Consider the following 19,364-nt stretch of genomic DNA (forward strand, 5'->3'; position numbering starts at 1 on the left):
GAGGAAGGCCGTCCTCTTCTTAATGCCATTATCATCTGAAGGTGTCTTTTTAATAATAATAGGACAATCCTCACTCAGGTTTCTTTCTTTCTTTTTTTTTTTTTTTTGTTTTTTCCTATGGCTATTCCCGTGGCATATGGAAATTCCCAAGCTAGGAGTCGAATCGGAGCTGCAGCTTCTGGCTTAACACCACAGCCATAGCAACGCAGAGCCGTGTCTGCGACCTACACCACAGCTCACGGCAAGGCTGAATCCTTAACCCACTGAGCAAGACCAGGGATCGAACCTGAATCCTCATGGATACTGGTTGGGGTCTTAACCCACTGAGCCATGATGGGAACCCCCTGACTCATATTTCATCCTAGGCTTTACTCTTTATCATCATATGTCTTCTGGCAATGATTTAAACATTCTTAACCTGTTCTAGCAAAGCTCAGTTTAGCTCTTTGTATGCTGATTTCAAATCTACTCTGTTTATTGTTTTTATTGTCTAGTCTATTCAAAGTTTAGTCAGAATATTTTGTCATTCTACAGGCCAGGGTTCAGAGGTCGGGTTTGGCAGGGAAGAGGGAAGGGAGATTTTGACCCTATTCGGCTTCTAAGAGTTTATAACCTAACTCAGACCACTGTCTCTCCCTTTCAAATCCTCCATTAATCCGTACGTAACAAGCAAGGTAGGAAGTGTCCTCCGTAACACACTTGGTCGCCTTCCATGCTCGATGTTGTCCTCAGCCCACTCTCCTACGTTAGAATACAAGGCGATGAGCTGAGACACGGCTTATGGTGTTGCATAGAGTTGCGTGAGTAGGAAAAGTCTGGGTGAACCAAGTCCCTCAGCCCTACCAAGCCCTCGTGTTGGTTAAATTTGTTAGCATGATGGGCTGAAAGACTCTCCAAATAAAGTTAAATGCTTCAGGAAAGAGTTGGAGACCCTTTGACAAGAAAAGGTTCGCAGGACTCGCTCTTGCATATCTTCATTATGGAGATGAGTTCTTCACACGCACAGGAGGATAATAGTGGCTTCCATTTATTGGGCATCTCTGTGCTTTGCATAAATTCCCATTTAATCTATATACTAACTGATGAGGCTGTTATTATCCTCACATTATGTATTAGAAAATTGTGATAAGAGAGACTAAGGAATTTGCTTCACGTCCTACAAGTAAGTGGAAGAGCCAAGATCTGACAGCAAGTCAGACTCCCAAGCCACTCTCTTCCAACTCCTCATGGCTGTTTGCTAAAGATCACATGGGAATTTAGTAGCAAAACCAGGATTAGAACCAAGATCTTGACTCCTAGTCCAGTGGCCTTCCCATTGTCTCGTCTTCTATGTTTATTTTAAAGCCTTCTCAGGAAAGATTCCATATGTCCCTAGGTAGCATGTTTAATATCTCACAATTAAGAGGGCTTAATTTTATGTATCATAAAGACTTAAGCCCTTGATCTCTTCCTTAACCCTCAATGTCATTTTGCTTTAGTTCTTTTGGGGTTTTTTTTTGGGGGGGGGGCTGGGACAGGCACCCTTGGGTTTTAAAATTTCTTAATCAATGGCAGGGATTTTTTTTTTTTTTTTTTGTCTTATTCGAGTTTGTAAGAAAAATATCAGGATCCCAATGGAAAATTGGGCAAAGGCATAAAATAGCAATTTACGCAAAGGAAACAAAAAGAGAACACCAACACATGGATTAAATAGACAGCCAAATTAGTGATTAAATAAATACAAATAACTGTTAAAGTAGTTATTTTTTCCCCCTCAATTTAATGACTCCCAGTGCTAGGGGAGGTTGTGGTAGAATGATTCTCTATAAATGGTGTTATAAGGTGGGGCAGCGTTTACAAAGGATTCTGCCATACCTATCAGGAGCTATAAAAATGGTTTAGCCCTATACTTTGGTTCCTGGAAATTATGCAAAGAAACAACTGAACAGAAACAACAACAACAAACTCTAGATGCATAAAAATGTTCATTGGAGTGTTATCTATAATTTTTTTTAAATTCTAAAATAAAGATAAAAGAAACAATCTAAATATTCAAAATAAGAGAACTGGTTGGATAAATGTTGTTATATTGAGTCAGCACACAGTACTATGCAACTATTTTAAGTGATAATTCACAGGAGTGTATGGGAATGTTTATGCTATGACGCAATCTAAAAGAAAGTAGGATAGGAGTTCTCTTGTGGCTCAGTGGGTTAAGGGTCTGACGTTGTCACGGCCTCGGTTCAGTGACAGGTTTGATCCCCGATCTGGGAACTTCTGCATGCTGCTTGTGTGGCCATAAAGAAAAAGAAAAAAGAAATTGGAATGCAAAATTGCATATTATATATTATAATGCACCTATGGAAATGTAGTATGCATATCAACAAAACTGAAAGGTAGGCTACAAAAATAAAAATGCTCTTCTAGTTGAGAAGAATTGTGGATAATTTTTCCTTTTTTCAAAGTATTCTCTCTTTTTTTTTGGTCTTTTTGTCTTTCCTAGGGCTGCACTCGCGGCATATGGAGGTTCCCAGGCTAGGGGTCTAATCGGAGCTGTAGCCACCGGCCTATGCCACAGCCACAGCAACTTGGGATCCGAGCCATGTCTGCAACCTACACCACAGCTCATGGCAACGGCAATGCCAGATCCTTAACCCACTGAGCAAGGCCAGGGAGGGAACCCGCAACCTCATGGTTCCTAGTCAGATTCGTTAACCACTGAGCCACGATGGGAACTCCAAAGTATTCTTTAATGTTGGTGTTATATTGCTTTTACTGTTTAAAGGGATGAGGTGAGACAAATGGTACAGGGAGTCCAAACTCTGGATCAAGCTTTAAAGAACTTGAGTTTTCTTCTTTTTCCCCAGCATCACATGCATTGTTGGCCTCCATAAGCCTCAGTTTCTCCACCTGTGCAATGGGTTAACACTAGTTTCCTATACCCCAGATTGACAGAATGTTTATTTTATAAAGCTTTTAACTCACTGAATTCAAGGGTTCCTATAAATGCGATCCTGGGAGAATGAGAGGAGGGAGGGAGAGGAAAAGATAAATAGGCACTAATTAATTTTAAAAGGAAAGATCATCTGCCTTAATCGGAAATGCATATGTGCTGTGCCCCTAGTCAGAGTTTTAAGCACACTCCGTGTTAGTTAGCAACTTCAATTTAAAGTACTGTGTGATCCTCTGGGCTTTGAAGATATGAAGCCTATATACATACACATAAGCTAAAATTACCGCGCAGTCACAGAGGCTGTGTGCACTCTGAATAATTAAATGCACTAAGCAGCTCCAGCTGATGGATTGATGATGTGTAAGAGTAGCACAAAAACCACGTGACAAGGGAACTACAAGACATTTCGAAATGATGGTTTAATTTCCAAGCTTTCTTTTCAACTCGTGCTTTCTCTTTCAGCCATTACAGGCAAGTAGGAGAGATTTGATTATCTTGTTTCCTGTGAAAGGTTCTTTAGCTCCGCAATCCCATTAAGTCACTTTCTGCACTCCAGTGCACCGAGCCTTCACCAGGTTATCAGCCTTGGAAGAGTAAATGGAGACACCAGGATCAGATTTCTAAAGAAGGAAAGTTAAAGCAAAGTTTGAAAGCGGTGACAGCCAACAGCCAGGAGCTTAGGAACTCAATTAGACTGAAAGACAACTATCTCATTATCTCATTCCGAAATGATCTAAATACATAAGAATCTAAAAGTTTTAAATAAACTTGTCCTCCTGTCTAGATGACTGAATTTCCCTTCTCAAAAAAAATTTTTTTAAACACCCACTTTTGTATTTATTTATTCTAAGCGCAAAGCAGCTGCAGTAATTATGCTGTCAGATTCAGTAAGCTAATGAGGAGTCAGCGAATGGAAGGTTTTGCATTTGTGAGATTGCTGCCGGAGAGCCACTCTGCTGCTTTTTTTCCTTCTTTTTTTCCCCTCTTGTTTTCTTTTTCTTTTTCTATGAGTTGGGAAGGAGAGTTAGGCAGTCCACAGCCAAATTGGAATCCCTTTGATTAACGGGTCGCTTTCCCAACATGGTTCTGCCACATAATGTTTTTTTTTTCTCTCTCTCTGTCTGCACCGCCCTTACCCCCCCGCCCTGCCCCTGTCTCTCTGTCTCTCCCCTCCCTCCTCCTATCTCTGTCTCTTTCTCTCCCTCCCTCTCTCTGTCTCCCGCTCTGTTTCATTCTCTCTCTCTTTCTCCCCCACCTCCTCCATCCCTCCTTGCTATTGGGGAGCTGCTGCTTTGGAAGGAAATCTCCATGCCACTGTCCCCAAGGCAAGAGGACACTTCTCCCTGAGGGAAGTGCCCAAGGTGGTTTGGACCTTGAGTCCCTTGGGGAGTTATCTGTAAAGTTTAATCTGCACTGTTTATTTGAACTGTTTGACTGTTCGTGCTATGACATGAGCTAAAAGAAAGTAGAATACAAAATTGCACATTATAATATACCTGGGAAAATGCATTATGCATACCCACAAACTTGACATCTCCCCTTTCCAGTCTAGCAAATGTGTAATTGCACACCGAAGGAGTCAGGCGCACAGCTTATCCAAGGCAACCAAGACAGAGCCAGCCTTGCAGGTTTATTTCTTCCCTTTGGGTGTGAGCATCTTCCAGCAAACAATATTATTAAGACATTTGATGCTTTCAGGGCACCAAAGCTGGAACTTCTCTTTTTTGTTAAATTGTGTGATATTTATTTATTTATGTCTTTTTGTCTTTTCTGGGGCTGCACCTCAGGCATATGGAAGTTCTCAGGCTAGGGGTCCAATCGGAGCTGTAGCTGCCAGCCTATGCCAGAGCCACAGCAACACCAGATCCAAGCTGCATCTGTGACCTACACCACAGCTCACGGCAACGCCGGATCCTTAACCCACTGAGCAAGGCCAGGGATCGAACCAGCAACCTCCTGGTTCCTAGTTGGATTCAGTAACCACTGAACCACTATGGGAACCCCAAATTGGATGATATTTAGAGCAACCTTGGTAGTTCCTGTTGTGGCTTAGCAGGTTGAGAACCCAACATAGTGTCCATGAGGATGTGGGTTCGATCCCTGACCCCACTCAGTGAATTAAAGGATCCAGCATTGCTGCAAGCTGCAGTGGGAGTCCCAGATGGGGCTTGGATCCCACATTGCTGTGGCTCAGATTTGACCCCTAGCCCGGGAACTTCCATATGTCATGGGTGGGGCCCTAAAAGAGAAGGGAGGGAAGGAAGGAAGGGAAAAAGAATAGAGCAACCTAGGTTTGGGCAGCTTGTGAGCCTTAGGAAAGCAGTGCCCAAGTGGAAGGATGTCCTGAGCAGGTTCTGTGGATGTGCTTTGGTGACAGTGTAGCCATTGCCTCTTGATGTTTTTCTCAGATGGTATCTCTGCTGATGCTTGTAACAGTGGCTATTAGTTATTACAAATACATCGTATATCAGAAATAACCCAAGATGTTTGTCATACCTTTTCTTTTTTAAACTTAGAGCAATTTGCCTAGAAGTTTTATTATCCCCATTTTTGTCTTTTTGCCATTTCTTGGGCTGCTCCCGCGGCATATGGAGGTTCCCAGGCTAGGGGTCGAATCGGAGCCGTAGCTGCCAGCCTACGCCAGAGCCACAGCAACGCGGGATCCGAGCCATGTCTGCGACCTACACCACAGCTCATGGCAACGCCAGATCCTTAACCCACTGAGCAAGGGCAGGGACCAAACCCACAACCTCATGGTTCCTAGTCGGATTCATTAACCTCTGCGCCATGACGGGAACTCCATTATCCCCATTTTGTAGATGAGCCCCTTACAAGGTGAAGTTTTGGAGGACTCAGCCCATAGCTTTAGCCTAGTAAGCACCCAGGAACAACACACATTTAACTAACACAGGCATGTATATAAACGCAAACTCTCAGCATTCTGAGCTAACCAAGTACATGAATCAGAGGGCTCAGGTAATACACCTCTATTTCCAATATTTTTTTTAATTTACAGAAATTGCTCCTTAGAGTCTGTTTAAATCGATTGCCAAATGTATCTAATGTAACAGAGTTTGAAACTTGCCAAAATGTATCTAGCCCATCATGATGCCCATTGCTTATCATCACTGGAACTCCTGTCCAGACTCTTTGGCTTGGTATTAATGTCCTTCCCCATCTGGTTCCAACCCAGTTTTCCAACTTTATCTTCTAGTCTGTCTTGCCCTGGTTGTGCAAGGCCAGGAAATGCTCTCAAACTCTTTCCTTCCTCCAGCCTTCGCTCAAGCTGATCCCTCAGCCAGGAATATCCTCCTTGAGGGTCATCCTTCAAGGCTCTCAAGGCACTTGTCCCTGCTTTTCCTGTGCTCCTTGGGTGACTTAGAACAGGGGCTGTCATTATTCTTTGTCTGTACCTTACTTCTGGCCCTTCTTAGTGTGTGTGGGGGGGGGTCCCAGTTCTGTTCCTGTTTTTACCATCTTCAACCCTAAGCATAATGCCTACCCAAGTGTTCATTTGGTAAATACGCCTTGAGTTGACTAGGAGGCACTGACAGCTCCTCAGTGGAGTGAGTTATCCATGAGTCAGTATAAATTATTGGCTAAGTCTGGCTGACGTTTTGATGTCTCGTTGGGTGACAGATACTACAACAGGCATAAAAAATACACCATGAAAGATCGCAGGAAATAATATGTTGGTGCTTTCCCCTTTTCTTCCCTACAGAGGAGTCTTTGTTTACAGTTTCAGGGGTGAGGCTAAAGCCAGAAATGTGTGACCTTTTGGCTTCCTACCGGAAAGGTCATCACCCGGCCGAGTTTAGCAAATGCTGGTGAAAAGAAAGGGCGAGATCACCAAGATCTTCCAGGTAAGCGGTTCCAACAGTGAGGCTCCTTATGGAAGCGGTGAAAATCCATCACCGTCCAGCGAAAACCTGATTCATGGGTTCAGAGCACCTCTGTTTGGTGCCTGGCTCTTCATTCCCGCTCTAGGGACAGAGACCCGGGCTCTCAGGCTGAGAGGAGGCTGCCGGGGAGCCTCTCTCCTGCTCCCACAGGGGTGATGCGGCTCCTCAGACGGCATTTACACGTCATCGTTGGGCTTCAGCTGACACATCGGAGTACAGGACCTCACTGGCCTCCTGCCAAGTTCCCTTAATTACCTAGTTCTCACGCTCAGCTGATAGGACAAAATCAGAGGTCAGGGTGACCAGCTGTCCCCATTTGCTCCAGACCAAGGGGTGTCCTGGGATGTGGGCTGTTCAGTGCTAAAACTAACACAGTCCTGAGTAAACCGGGATGGCTGGTCACCAGAATGGTGCCAACTGCCACCGGCCTGCCCCCGGGTGCTGAGTCTGGCTCCGCCCAGGAGGTGGGTGCGGGGGCTGATAGGAATCCAGTCATCACTGCTCCAGGCTTGTTAGGCTACACCCTTTGCCTCCCACAGGGAGTCCTCTCCAGAGGGAGATCTGGAAACCACAAGGCCGTGATAGGGAGGAGTCAACCACAAATGTCACAGACTCAGCTGCTCTCAGGAGTCTCCTCCATCAGCCCAGGCAGCCTTGCCTTCCAAGATAATCTTGAGGACCAAGGGCTGCTATGGAAGATTTTCTCCAAGGCTACCATAGCCTGAGGACTTCTGCGGGTAGGCACAGGAAGCCGGGTGGGACAATTCCAAAAGCCACCTTAGTACAGACATCTCTAGATGTTACAAGAGCATACCTCATCCTAGGCCTTCCATTGTGGGTGGAGGGGACAGTGATCTAGATGGAGGTGTCAGGATGACACCCATGCACAGAGTCAGCCACAGCCCTGCAGGTGACTGTATCCACGCTATATCCCAGACCACAGGCATTAGCCTATAATTTGGCCATGCCTGTGGCAACCACAGCTTCCCCTGCTTCCAAACAGAACTTCTGGGGCCTAGAAGGTAACAACTGGCCTTCTCCCTGCACCACCAACCCCTGCCCCAACGTCATTCACATGGCAGGATTCAGCTGTCTGCCGATTTCTTTGTTAAAGGCATGTACACATCAAGAATATCTGCCTTGGAGTTCCCGCTGCAGCTCCAGGGTGTAGGCTCAATCCCTGGCCAGGCACAGTATGTTAAAAGGATCTGGCACTGCTGCAGCTGTAGTCACAATTGCGGCTCGGATCTGATCCCTGACCAGGGAACTCCATATGCCATAGGAGGCCAAAAAAAGAAAAAAGGAAAGTCTACCTTTTGGAGTTCCCTGGTGGCCTAGTGGTTAAGGTTATGGCATTGTCACTGCTATAGCTCAGGTCACTGCTGTGGTGTGGGTTTGATCCCTGACCTGGGAGCTTTTTTTTTTTTGTCTTTCATCTTTTTAGGGCCACACCTGAGGCATATGGAGACTTCTGAATTCCACAGACGTAGCCAAAAAAAAAAAAAAAAAAAAGAATATCTACTTTTTGAATCTTCTAAGATCATTGTATTTAGAAACTTGGAAAAATCAGGGAAGTTTAAAATTATAGCTTTTCCTCAAGAGCATTTTATGAAATACCAAAGTTTATGTTTTGACAATATACAATTAGAATTACAATAGGCAAGAAAATAATAATATGGTATCTCTCAAGTAAAATATTTTCTAGAGCAGAGATTTTACTGTGCGATTATGCCATTTTAAACCCAATAGCTATGAGAATAGAGTGTACTGTAGCTATATTCTGTAACAGGAAGGATTTGCCCTTCATTAACTTATCAAAAATGATGATGCAAATGGTGGTCTCAGATGGTGGTCGCCCCATAAGAAATAACAATTATTTCCATGTTGTTGTTATTCTTATTTTCCTAAGCAGCCAGAAGGTAGGGAGAGGACCCTGTCTCTCTGAACTACAGTCACTTTCCACAAAGAATCATTACCTGTAGATGTAGATTGGTCACAATAGAAAATCAATTAAAAGCAGCGTGACGAACTTGGTGCCTGTGCCAGCAAATGAAGAAAGGAGGAAGCAGATTTAGCGAGGGCTGGCGTAATCGCTGCCGTCCCCAGGCCCTTGGTGCTAATGTAAGGCGATAAAGGCCGTAGGAGGAGAACCACAATAGGGAAAAGCTGGAGCAATTAAACTGTTTAATAACTGGCTTGGGCTCAGCAGAGCCTGGGAGTGCCGGAGTTAGGGACTAAAAGCAGTAATCACATGGACACTTGGGGCCTGTAAATCTTTTCCACTAAATTGAATTTATGTTAAAATATTCACTTTTCAGGAGATTCAAAATGTAAATTGGGATATTAGGACTTAGAACTAGCAGGCATGCCTGAAAATTAAGACTCTTAAAAGATCCTCAAAATGTCAGTTGCAGGTATGGAAAAAAATGTATACTAATGTCTACATGGAACTAAAATTTACTGAGTATATCCCATATGCCAGGCACTTTACACATATTATTCCAAAGCTTGGAGTGTTTTGAACAGTTGGGGTGTGGTGAGGTACGATAGCTTGTACATTTGGAGATAAATTTTTTTTTTCTGTCTTTTTTAGGGCCGCACCTGCAGCATATGGAGGTTCCCAGGCTAGGGGTTGAATCTGAGCTACAGCTGCCAGTCTATGCCACAGCCACAGCCACACCAGATCTGAGCTGAGTCTGTGACCTACACCACAGCTCACGGCAACACCGGATCCTTGATGCACTGAGCAAGGCCAGGGATTGAACCCGAGTCTTCGTGGATACTAGTTGGGTTTGTTTGTGCTGAGCCACAATGAGAACTCTCAGATTTGGATTATTTTGATTTTTAGTTCTTATTACCAGGGGTGAGATGAGACCTGTGTTAAAATTTATTATCAGCTTTTCTATCAGTATGTATACAGTTCGATCAAGAGCTTTGCAATATTTCACAAGTTTCCTTCTCAATCTGTAAGACGTGATTCATTATTTTGATTTTTTTTTTCATTCTTCATTTACTTCCAGGGCTCCTTTACTGCTGATTCTGTTTTAATTTGCTTCCGCTTACTAAGAAGCTTCAACTCTAACTCCACACTGGACCAAGGGTTTTATACCATCACCTGTGCAATGAAATATTGTAAATATGATGCTGAAGGCAACAGTACATAATACTTGAAGAAAAAAGCAATGACAGGTTATTGAAGTTGTCATTTGCCTAGAATGTAAGAGTGATTGGCTCAGAAATTAGACCTAGACTGAAATCATCTTGGAAGAGGACTTCTGAATAATTTCAGGCACTTCTTTATTTGATAGAGAGACCCCTGGGCCAGAAGGAGAACGGGACAGATGGAAAACCAACAAGTGAAACTTTGCAGACAGAGCTGGTGCTTGAAGAGGCTGTCAATCCTATGTTCACTTACAGTTTCCTCCAACAAAAGGACTTCTGTGGCAAGGAGAGAAGTCTAAAGTTTAGAAAAGTCTCTGGGGAAGGTGATTTCTTGGATAAAGTTGTCAACAAAAGGACTTGCTTAAGACTCTTTGTTATGATGTCCTAGGGGGCACTTCTTCCTTCACTAACTGGATTATCAAGACATATTACCTACCACCCCACCCCAGCCAGATTTTAGGAGTTCGGATTAAGCTGCTGTTAGGATTAAATTTCAAACTGTCTCCTTCTACTGAGTCTTAATTGTCTGGGATGTTAGCAAAGTGATGAGGAATCTCAGCTCTGATTTGATGGCAGAGATACTGAATAGATAGATAAGAGCAAAGAGCTCCAAAGTTGTAATTTAAGTCCTGTTGCACCATCAGACACACATGCGTGTGTGCACACACATAAGCCTCAAATAAAATGAGAGATCTGTCTCAGCTAACACGTGTTTCATTTTCAACAATGGGTCCTTCTAAAAGAAGCAGGGAAACTCAAATTACTTCATCTAGGGATCATCTGCTCAGGAAATGTAGTAGCCTAGAAACCAGAGACCTCTATATATCCTTTAGAAGAACAAGGAGGAACTAATTAAGAGAGGAGTTTAAGATAGTACCTATGCACTCAGAGTTTGAGATGGAAGAAGGAAAAATGCATACAAATAGTCCAAAGAAATCTATCTTCACTGAGTATTTGATTTTAGGCATTTGATAAAGCTTATCCAGACATACCTGAAAGATGAAACTGTGTGGGCTGGACGATGAAGCAGTTAAGTGCACTCAAAGAACAGTGGTTATACAACCTAGAGAAAGGCTGGCAGTGGAGTGGTACAAGGTTCAGTCCTGAGTCCTATTCTGGTCAAATGGGGGGGGGGGGTTGGGGGGGGTGTTCTGGTTTGTTTGATTTTTGTTTATTGCTTGGGGGGTTTTTTTGGTCATGCTGTGGCATGTGGATCCCTGGGCAGGGATCGAACCAAAGCCATAGCAGTGATAACACCAAATCCTTAACGACTAGGCCATTGGGGAACTCCTGGTCAAATGTTTTTACTAATCGCTTGAATAAAATCAGAGAAGGCACACAATTTATTTATACAACTCATTGACGTAAGTACTATTATTATTCATTTATTGCTTTCCTTTTGTAAAAGAGGAAACTGAGGTTAAGAGAAATTAACTAACTCCGCCATGGTAGTACACCAGAATCAGGGCACAAACTGCAGGTCTGGCTGTCTCCAGTGTCTATAATCATACCTATCAACTCTGTAAGATACACAACTCTTAAAGAGGCAGCTGATATTTAGCATTGGATCATAATTCAAAAGACTGAGGTCTTTTTTTTTTCTTTTTGCCTTTTCTAGGGCCGCTTCCAGGGCTAGGGGTCCAATTGGAGCTACAGCTGCTGGCCTGCGCCAGAGCCACAGCAACGCGGGATCCGAGCCTTGTCTGCGACCTACACCACAGCTCATGGCAACGCCGGATCCTTAACCCACTGAGCAAGGCCGGGGCTCGAACCCGCCACCTCATGGTTTCTAGTCGGATTCGTCAACCACTAAGCCACGATGGGAACTCCCACAAAATATGGAAGCTAACGTGTACCCCTACACACCGATTACAAAGATCAGCTGCCAGACCACTGAGAGCACCAGGTGCTCCCAAGAATGTGGAGCAACAGAAACTCTCACTCATTGCTGGTGGGGATGCAAAATGGTGTAGCCACTTTGAAACGACAGTTTGAAGCTTTCTTACAAAACTAAACATGCTCTTACCATAGAACCCCTTGGTATTTATCCAAAGGAGCTGAAAAGCTATGTTCACACAAAAACCTGCACACAGATGTTTATAGCAGCATCATTCGTAATTGCCAATTCTTCGAAACATCTGAAGTTGTCCTTCAGTAGGTGAGTGGATAAATAGACTACGGTACATCCAGACAATAGAATATTATTCAACAATAAAAAGAAATGGAGCTATCTAGCCACAAAAAGACATGGAGGGAAATTCCCATTGTGGCTCAGTGGCTTAAGAACTGACTCATCTCCTCCGTGAGGATGTGGGTTCAATCCCTGGTCTCACTCAGTGGGGTGCCACAAGCTGTGGCGTAGGTGGCAGATGCCGCTCAGATCCTGCATTGCCGTGACTGTGACATAGGCCTCCAGCTACATCTCCGATTCACCTGTAGCCTGGGAACGTCCACATGCCACAGATGCAGTAGCAAAAAAACAGAAGCCATGGAGGATCCTTAAATGAGTACGACTAAGGGATAGAAGCCAATCTGAAAAGGCTACGTATGACATGATTACAACGATTTGACATTCTGGAAAAGGTAAAACTATAGAGACAGTGAAAAGATCAGGGGTTGCTAGGGGTCAGGAGAGGAGGAGTGATGGACAGACAGAACATGGAGGATTTTGGGGATGGGAAAATTATGTATGATATTATAATGGATATATGTCATTGTAAATTTGCCCAAACCCGGAGGATATAAAACACCAAGAACGAAGCCTAATGTAAAACAGACTTCAGATGATAACGATGAGTCCACATAGGTTCATGCAGTGTAACAAATGCAGCGCTCTGGGATGTTGATAATGGGAGGCTGTGCATGGATGAGGGAGGGGGTTTATGGGAAATCTCTGTAGCCTCTCCTGAATACTGCTGCGAACCTAAAATTGCTCTTAAAAAGAAAGTCTATTAAAAACAAACCCCAAATCCCCCCAGAAAAAACGAGCAAACTAATGTGCATCGAGTCAACACACATTTATTCCCATCAAATTTCATCTGGTTTAATTTCTTACACACTTTAGGCTTGAAATGTCAACAGATTAAGTAAGGCTGTGACTTGGAGGAAACTGGTATTTTAAGCAAAATATGAATTAATGGTGTGTCTGGCTGCCCACAAAAGATAATGCTAATTGTTGTGGATGGTAGAAATGAAGGAATAAGATGGGTGTCCCAGAGAAGGGAATTAGATCACATGTAAATTATTGTTAAGTTTAACTCTACCCCAACATTTATTTTATTTTATTTTATTTTATTTTATTTTATTTTATTTTGGCGGGAGTGGTTACGTTTTATTGAGGTATAGTTAATTTACAAGGTTGTGATTATTTCTGTTGTACAACAGAGTGACCCAGTCATCCACACACATCCATTCTCTCTTAGAATCTTTTCCCATATAGATTATCACAGTACCACGACGTTTTAAAAGAAACATCAGGAGTTCCTGTTGTGGTGCAGCGGAAATGAATCTGAGTAATATCCATGAGGAGGTGGGTTCCATCCCTGGCCTCAGTCAGTGGGTCAGGGATCTGGCCTTGCCATGAGCTGTGGGGAAGTGGCAGTCTTGGCTGGGATCCCATGTTGCTGTGGCTCTGGCGTAGGCTGGCAGTAGCAACTCCAATTTGACCCTTAGCCTAGGAACTTCCATATGCCACGGGTACGGCCCTAAAAAGACAAAAAGCAAATAAATAAATAAGCATCATCTTGAAGTAAATATTTGCTTGCATCTGTTCGTTTACAGATCTAATCCTGTTTACCCTCTTCACAAGATAAGAGGTAGATGTAAGTATTCCACACCTCACAGAGAAGAACACGGTCAAATTTCAGCAGCTAGGATTTGATGCTTGGACTTCCGTCCCCAAAGCCTGTGCTCTCCCCACCCCGACCCCAAGCAACACTCTCCAGGGAGGGCTGCCAGGAGAATAGGGGGCACGGGGACCAGGGCACAAGGGAGAATAATCCAAAATGAGAGAGAGGGGACAGGGAGAGTCCCTTTAAGGGATTGAGGTTTCTTACAGATCAAAGGGGCTGGCCCTCTGCTACAGGGCGACAAATACATACATTGAAAGCTCAGAGATGCTCCTTTTGATACAGCAGGAAGAGTTAAACAGTTTCACCTGTCCACCGTGAAATGCACCCCCCCGTAGTAGTGGACTTCCTTTGTGCCCTGGAAGACATAAGAAAGCTTCAGGGGGCATTCTCATATTGGAAATTAGAATACCTGACCCTACTGTCCCATCCAATTTCAAGACTGTCTTCTAAGAGCTTTTGAACAGCTGTGGGCAGAGTATACTTAAAATTACAGTGAGATCCTATTGCTTCAGGAACAGGCAGGCTTGATTTGGGGTGATTCTTTTTTTCAGGATTTAAAAAAAATTTTTTTAAATGACAAATTATTCTCTTTAATTATAATGGAAGATAAATCATATTTGTGCTTCTTTCTTTTTCTCCTTTAATGAGTAGATTTGACTATTCAAAAGCTTAATGAAAATTATACATAGGAGTTCCCGTTGTGACTCAGCGGGTTAAGGACCCAACATGGTGTCTGTGAGGATGCAGATTTGAACCCTGGCCTCGCTCAGTGGGTTAAAGATCCAGTGTTGCCACAAGCTGCAGGTAGGTTGCAGATGCAGCCCAGATCCTGTGTTGCTGTGGCTGTGGCATAGGCAGACAGCTGTAGCTCCAGTTTGACCCCTAACCTGGGAACTTCCATATGTCACAGGCATGGCCCTAAAAAAAAAAGTTTTATATACATATATATAATTAATATAAATAAACATATAAATATATATATAAAACATTATTCCAACTTCTTTCTTTTATTGATTCTGCTAAAGGGGCATCCTTGGTATTTGTGCATATTTTTTTCTCCCATGTTTTTGCTGATTCTTTTATATGGACATACACCTGACTTTTAAAAACATGATTTATTTTTTCAGCTAGATGTTTTAGTTATTTTATTTTATTTTTGCTTTTTAGGAGGGCCACACTCATGGCATATGGAAGTTCCCAGGCTGGGGGTCAAATCGGAGCTACAGCTGCCGGCCTACACCACAGCCACAGCAACAATGGGATCCGAGCCATGTCTTCAACCTACACCCCAACTCATGGCAATGCCGGATCCCAGACCCACTGGGCAAGGCCAGGGATTGAACCCACGTCCTCATGGATTCTAGTTGGATTCGTTTCTGCTGCACCACAAAGGGGACTCCCTGTTTTAGTTATTTTAGTAATGCTTTGTTTTCAGTCACTAGTGACTCTGATTCAACCCCTAGCCTGGGAACTTCTACCATGTGTCGCACGTGTGGCCCTAAAAATGTGAAAAAAAAAGAAGAGTGTTCCAAGATCGAGTGGTCTATAGAGAAAACATCAGGAGAGTGTTAACCAAGGCAGGCCATGGATCTTGATGCTGCTGATCATAGGTGACCTTTCGGGGTACAATTTCCGTGGGATGGTGGTTACAGAAAAGCACAATGGATTAAAGAGAGACTGAGCGGTAAGAAAGCAAAAGCAGGAAAGGGCTTTCAGAAAAGGTTGAAGAAGATGGGGTGCTAGCTAGAGTGTGGAAGCACTGAGAGGATTCTTGGTCTTTGTTTTGTTTTCTTTTTTAGCACAGGAGAGATCTATACATTTTATGGGCTGAAGGAAAATGAAAGAAGTTGGGAGAATCAGTGGATAAACACACCAGGCATGTCCCCTCCTTGGGCTTCTGCTGGACGTTTTCCTCTTCCTGGAACACTTTCTCCTCAGTATCCACTCAGTCAACTCCCTTTGCAACTTTAAGCCTTTGCTCCAATGCTGCCTGTGAGTGAAGCCTCCGGCCACCCTATTCAACACCTAAGCTTCCGGCACACATATCTCTCTTACCTGATCTGATTTTTCTAAAGCATGTTATCTCTGGATTTCAAGCTCTGGTTTTTTTTCGTTTTTTTTTTTTTTTTTAAGGATGCATGTGTGACATATGGAAATTCTCAGGTCGAATCAGAGCTACAGCTGCTGGCCTACAGCACAGCCACAGCAATACCAGATCTGAGCCACATCTGTGACCTACACCACAGTTCACAGCAACCCTGGATCTTTGACCCACTGAGCAAGACCAGAGATCCAACCCACATCCTCATGGACACTAGTTGGCTTGTTTCCACTGAGCCGCAAGGGGAACTCGCATGCTCTATAATTTATGGTTTACTTACTATGTTTATTGTTTCTGTCCGCTCTGCTGAAATGTAAGCTCCATGAGGACAGGAAACCTTGTTTTATTCACTGATATATTTCAAGCACCTTGAATATGAATATTCAGAATATGTCCTTGATAAATATCTTTTGTGTGAACGAATTCCTTTACCATTTGTTTAATTGTAACCCATCACTCCTTTTCTCCTGTGACCTGATTTGGATTTTTCTTTTTATATTTGACATGTTGATGTTTTCTATATATTGTTTACAATTGACCCTTGAGCTACTCAGAGGTTAGGGCCACCAACCCTCTGCACAAAAATTTGAGTCTAACTTATAAGAGGGCCTCTGTATTGATGGTTCCTTCATATCAGTGTGTTCAACCAACCGCAGATCTTGTGGCCCTGTAGGTATTTACTAGTGATAAAAATCCACGTGTAAATGGATCCATGTTCAAACTCATGTTGTTCAAGCATCAACTGTATTTTCTCCTCCCCTACTAGAAAATAAGCTCCATGGAAGCAAGAATTGTAATGTGTTCTGTTCACTGATGTATCACAAAGATCTAGAGTTGTGCATGACATGTAACTGGTGTTTAATAAATATTTGTGGAATATTTAAATGAATGAATCAGTGAAGAATCAGAGATCGAAGGAAATGATGTTAAGAGCTTATGTTTGCCTGGAAGAGGATAAGAGACACATATCCTCTGTGATAGGAAAAAAGAAAAGTACATGGCACAATGGAATACGACTCAGCCCTAAAAAAGAACAAAATAATGCTATTTGCAGCAACATGGATGGAACTAGAGACTCTCATACTAAGTGAAATAAGTCAGAAAGAGAAAGACAAATACCATATGATATCACTTATATCTGGAATCTAACATGCAGCACAAATAAACCTTTCCACAGAAAAGAAACTCATGCACTTGGAGAACAGACTTGTGGTTGCCAAAAGGGAGGGAGTGGAGCGGGGTGGACTGGACTCTGGGGTTAATAGATGCAAACTATTGCCTTTGGAACGGATAAGCAATGGGATCCTGCTGTATAGCCCTGGGAACTATGTCTAGTCACTTATGATGGAGCATGATGGAGGATAATGTGAGAAAAAGAATGTATATATGTATGTATGACTGGGTCACTTTGCTGACCCAAGCTGCTGCAGTCAGGTTCTTAACCCACTGCGCCACAGCGGGAACTCCATGCAAAGCATTTCAAACGGTGCCTGGCAGATAGTAAGCACTACGAAAAAATCAGCTAACTTGTGGCAGAGGTGATGCTCATGGCAGTGATGGTTGTAGCGGTGGCTGTGATGATGGTGGCGGCAGTAGTCATAGGAAAACAGAAGGTAAAGGGACCAGGGAAATGAAAAGCTAAAATCATAGGGTTCCGGCTAGCAAGGTGAGGCAGGACGCCAGGAGGACAGTAAGAAACCAAGAAACAATAAGTTAGATTGAGTTTAGAATGGAATCGGGGGAGGAAAAGCCGCAACACCTGGTTCTGGTTGGTTGTGACTGGGTCTCTGTAGTGAGCCTGGCTAGTTAAAGTTGCAGGCACTCTTATAATGAAGTGTACTTGGTTTTATTAACCTCCTGCTCTAATAAACATTCAGAAATGAAGATTAGTATTTTAAAATACAGGCACATTTCCCTCCAAATTCCAATTCCCGCAAACGTGTGTGAAATACAGTCATGGCACTGATTTTTCTTGTCCTCAGATTTTGTCTTTTTTCTAGTTTTGCAGGTGTTTTGTAATTTATTATGTTTAAACAAGGTTTGAGGAGAGATCTAGGGAATTTGAGGCAAGAAACACAAAAGGCCAGGCTAATGGCACAAACAGAACCCTCTGCAATGGCCACCGTGGGCCACACGTTTCTGGAAAAGACAATTCCCCACAAGGGTGGCTGGGGAAGGCAGATAAAAGACCGAAGTTGGGTCATGTGACAGGTGTCACTTGAGTAACGGTACTGGGGCCAGAGATAAAAGCCCACTCCTTCTGGTCACATGACACAGCTTCATTACGCTCCCAGCGGGGGGTTAGAGAGTCTGGATGCCATTTTTACTTATTTATTTATTTGTGGTTTTTTTCCCCCCTTATTCTGTGATAATGAGAAAATGTTTAAACTCCCATCTCTGTGTTTAAACATTTCTCCCTGCTGACAGCAGCGGGATACCCCTTGATCAACTGTCAGATTGGAAAGTGCAATTTTTCTGGAAAGTAAACAGCATGTTAGCTGGTTGGAAATACTTTTCTGTTTATTGGTAGCTGTTAGTCCAGGAGTGATGGAGCTTCATGACAGCACTTGTCAAATGCAGGATGAGAAACAAGTTTGGAAATACCTTTAAGACCGAGCTCTGACAACACGGCCTTCCTATTTTTTGATGGAAATGTGCCCTAAAAAAGTTAAATTCAAATGGGCAAAAAAAAAAAAACTTTTCCAAGTGTTACCAGCTCCTGGAGATCCTTCAGGCAAAACTGACACCTAGTCAAAGGCAGACTCACAGAAAGCTGGACTTGGAAGGGTCCTTGGCAGTTACTAAATCCAAACCCCGGGGAAACGGAGGCTCCACCAAAGGCTTTGGACTCTTCTCACAAATAAGGAAACAACATAATAATTGCCAGTAAAGTAAAGAAATAAAGGATATTTTGGAGTTCCCCTTGTGGCGCAGAGGAAACGAATCTGACTAGGAACCATGAGGTTTTGGGTTCGATCCCTGGCCTTGCTCAGTGGGTTAAGGATCTGGCGTTGCCGTGAGCTGTGGTGCAGGTCGCAGACTCGGCTCAGCCCTGGCGTGGCTGTGGCTGTGGTGTAGGCCGGCGGCTACAGCTCCAATTGGACCCCTAGCCTGAGAACCTCCATATGCCCATAAAAAGCAAAAAAAAAAAAAAAAAAAAAAAAAAAAGAGAGAGAGAGAGAAAGAAATAAAGGTTATTTTTCTCTTCGAATTTATTTGTGAAGATAAATGGAAAAGACTGAGGGAGGTAGTGTAAACATTCGCCCTGGGTATACTTGACAGCCAGGTTTACTAGTTTATGTATAATGTGGCCTTTTTTTTAATTTTTAATTTTTATTTATTTATTTTTTTTGCACAGTGGCTAAAAAGACATCACCACAATCTTTTATTGATTAAACATATCCCCAAAAAATGGA

General features: G+C 43.2%; 1 protein-coding gene across 8 annotated transcripts in view; it reads left to right on the forward strand.

Moving 5' to 3' along the window:
- Positions 1–10,697, forward strand: part of CDK15 (cyclin dependent kinase 15) — a 104,943-nt gene extending 94,246 nt beyond the window's left edge. For 5 of the 8 annotated variants that reach the window (XR_002339420.1, XM_021076193.1, XM_021076187.1 and 2 more), the window contains 2 exons: positions 6,654–6,795; positions 9,855–10,697. Coding sequence is in view for 7 of the 8 variants with exons in the window: in XM_021076193.1 (XP_020931852.1) it covers positions 6,654–6,763 (110 nt within the window). In the remaining variant the exon portion in view is untranslated. The remainder of the gene's footprint in view (positions 1–6,653; positions 6,796–9,854) is intronic. The other 3 variants (XM_021076189.1, XM_021076192.1, XM_021076188.1) reach the window with 2 other exon arrangements.

Source organism: Sus scrofa, chromosome 15 (assembly GCF_000003025.6).
Source record: "Sus scrofa isolate TJ Tabasco breed Duroc chromosome 15, Sscrofa11.1, whole genome shotgun sequence".
Lineage (NCBI taxonomy): Eukaryota > Metazoa > Chordata > Mammalia > Artiodactyla > Suidae > Sus > Sus scrofa.